At 51.2% G+C, this 2,137-nt stretch overlaps 1 protein-coding gene across 1 annotated transcript in view; it reads left to right on the top strand.

Annotated features, from left to right (window-relative positions):
• LOC109925524 (SWI/SNF-related matrix-associated actin-dependent regulator of chromatin subfamily D member 3) overlaps window positions 1–2,137 on the top strand; it is an 18,046-nt gene that overhangs the window by 8,376 nt on the left and 7,533 nt on the right. The window contains 2 exon segments of the mRNA XM_048593608.1: window positions 450–547; window positions 1,430–1,565. Of these exon segments, the coding sequence (XP_048449565.1) occupies window positions 450–547; window positions 1,430–1,565 (234 nt within the window).

The following is a 2,137-nucleotide window of genomic DNA, read 5'->3' as shown; positions in this document are numbered from 1 at the left end:
CTGGTTTTCTATCATTAAGCCAATTTTCTATCCACATTGCTACTGTCCCTTTATTATTATGACCTCAACCATCCTCACAAGACTGTCGTTCAGTATCAAGCACCTCCTAAAAATCCATGTATACCATATCAACAGCATTACCCTGTTTCAGCTTTCCTGTTACCTCTTCAAAAAACTCATTCAGACACAAACTCTTCCTTCACAAATCCAGGCTGACTTCCAAATCAATACACAGACTGACAGTAGGGAACACAGAATGTGCCAGAGCAACAGGATAGAGGAAGGGGGAATGGGGAGGGAAGGGGGAGAGGGTCCCAGAGAGGGAGGGTGGGTATGTGTTGTCTGCATGAACCCTGTGGTCTCTGCACCCTGCAGCCTATGAGTGTTTTCTCTCTGTGGCGGGATGGCAGTGTCTGCAATAACCTTGTGTTTCTCTCTCGCCCTCACAGATATTTGATGGTCCCCGGTTAAAGTTCTCTGAGATTCCCCAGAGACTGACCACCTTGCTGCTCCCTCCAGATCCAATCATCATCAACCACCTCATCAGGTACCAAAGAACCAGCCAATCATGCGGACCCCTCACAGACCCTATCCTAACCCTACCCTCACAGGCCCCACCCCTTACAGCCCCACCTCATGGGCCCCACCCCTCTACAGGCCCCACCCCTACCCCGCCCCCAATCCCCCTCCCTCACAGGCCCCACCTCCAACCCCACCCCCTCACAAATCCCAACCTCATGACACCCAGCCCCAAGAAACACCCCCCCAACAATGCCCCCATCCCAACCACCCCAACACACACACACACACACACAGACACAGACACACACACACACACACAGACACTCACACACAGACAGACACACACACACACACACACACACACACACATATATCCCCAGCACCCCCCAAACTCAGCCCACACCAACATCCCATCTGTCAGAAACAGTCCATCCTGCAGCTGGAATGGGTTCCTCTCCCTGAAAGAAGAGTCTTTTCAGTGAAGTGCCAGTGAGAGTCTGAGCCTTAAAGAGAGAAACACAGGCAGAGAATTCGATAAATCCTACTTCCTGCCTCGACACGGACTCACTCACACGCTCACTCTCTCACACTCACACACGCACACATGCACAAAGGCAAATGGCACGCCTACACACACATGCACACACACACGTTCTCACGCACATGCACAAACGCACCCGTACGCAGTGCGCACCCACACACACCCACATACGCACGTGTGTACACACCCACGTACACACACACGCACACAGACCCAAACACACACAAACACACACTGAGACACACACACACACACACACCCACACACACATGGCCATGTAGGGTTGACACTGAGGTATGCAGTAGCTGACAGTAGTGAATGTCCCAGTTCTGTGTGGTTGACTGTCTCTCACTGTCTGTTGTACAGTGTGGATCCAAACGATCAAAAGAAAACAGCCTGTTATGATATCGATGTGGAGGTCGATGACCCTCTGAAAGGTCAGATGAGCAGTTTCCTGCTCTCTACAGCCAATCAGCAGGAGATTGCTGCACTCGATAACAAGGTATTCCATTTCTTTTAACTTTCGGGATTTGGGATCAGCTGGCTGCTGTGCTTTTGGTGACATCGTTCCTCATCCCCTGCTCAGACAGTAACTTTGAGCCCCAACAATGCAGTGACTGAGACCGGCTCAGAATCGTGTTTCACTCTGTTTGTAATCCTGATCCAGTTCACTGTTTGTGTGTGAACACTGACCCTGACACCATGACAGGGGAACACAGCTGACCCCTAACACAGTCTTCACACAGAGCTCCTACACACCTGACACTCCCCTTCATACACCCGCCTTACACACTCACTTACTCACACACTGCATTCACCCACCCACTCTCTCTCACTCACTCACTGAGCTGTCATTCACTCACACACACGTTCACTCACACACTCACGCTCAATCACTCACACGTTCACTCACACACTCACGCTCACACACTCACACACACGCTCACTCACACACTCACGCTCACTCACGCTCACTCACTCACACACACGTTCACTCACATTCACGCTCACTCACTCACACACACGTTCACTCACACACTCACGCTCACTCACTCACACACACGTTCACTCACA

The sequence above is a fragment of the Rhincodon typus genome, unplaced genomic scaffold (assembly GCF_021869965.1).
Source record: "Rhincodon typus isolate 14 unplaced genomic scaffold, sRhiTyp1.1 hic_rhity00003270, whole genome shotgun sequence".
Classification (NCBI taxonomy): domain Eukaryota; kingdom Metazoa; phylum Chordata; class Chondrichthyes; order Orectolobiformes; family Rhincodontidae; genus Rhincodon; species Rhincodon typus.
This window is presented reverse-complemented; position numbering and strand designations above follow the sequence as displayed.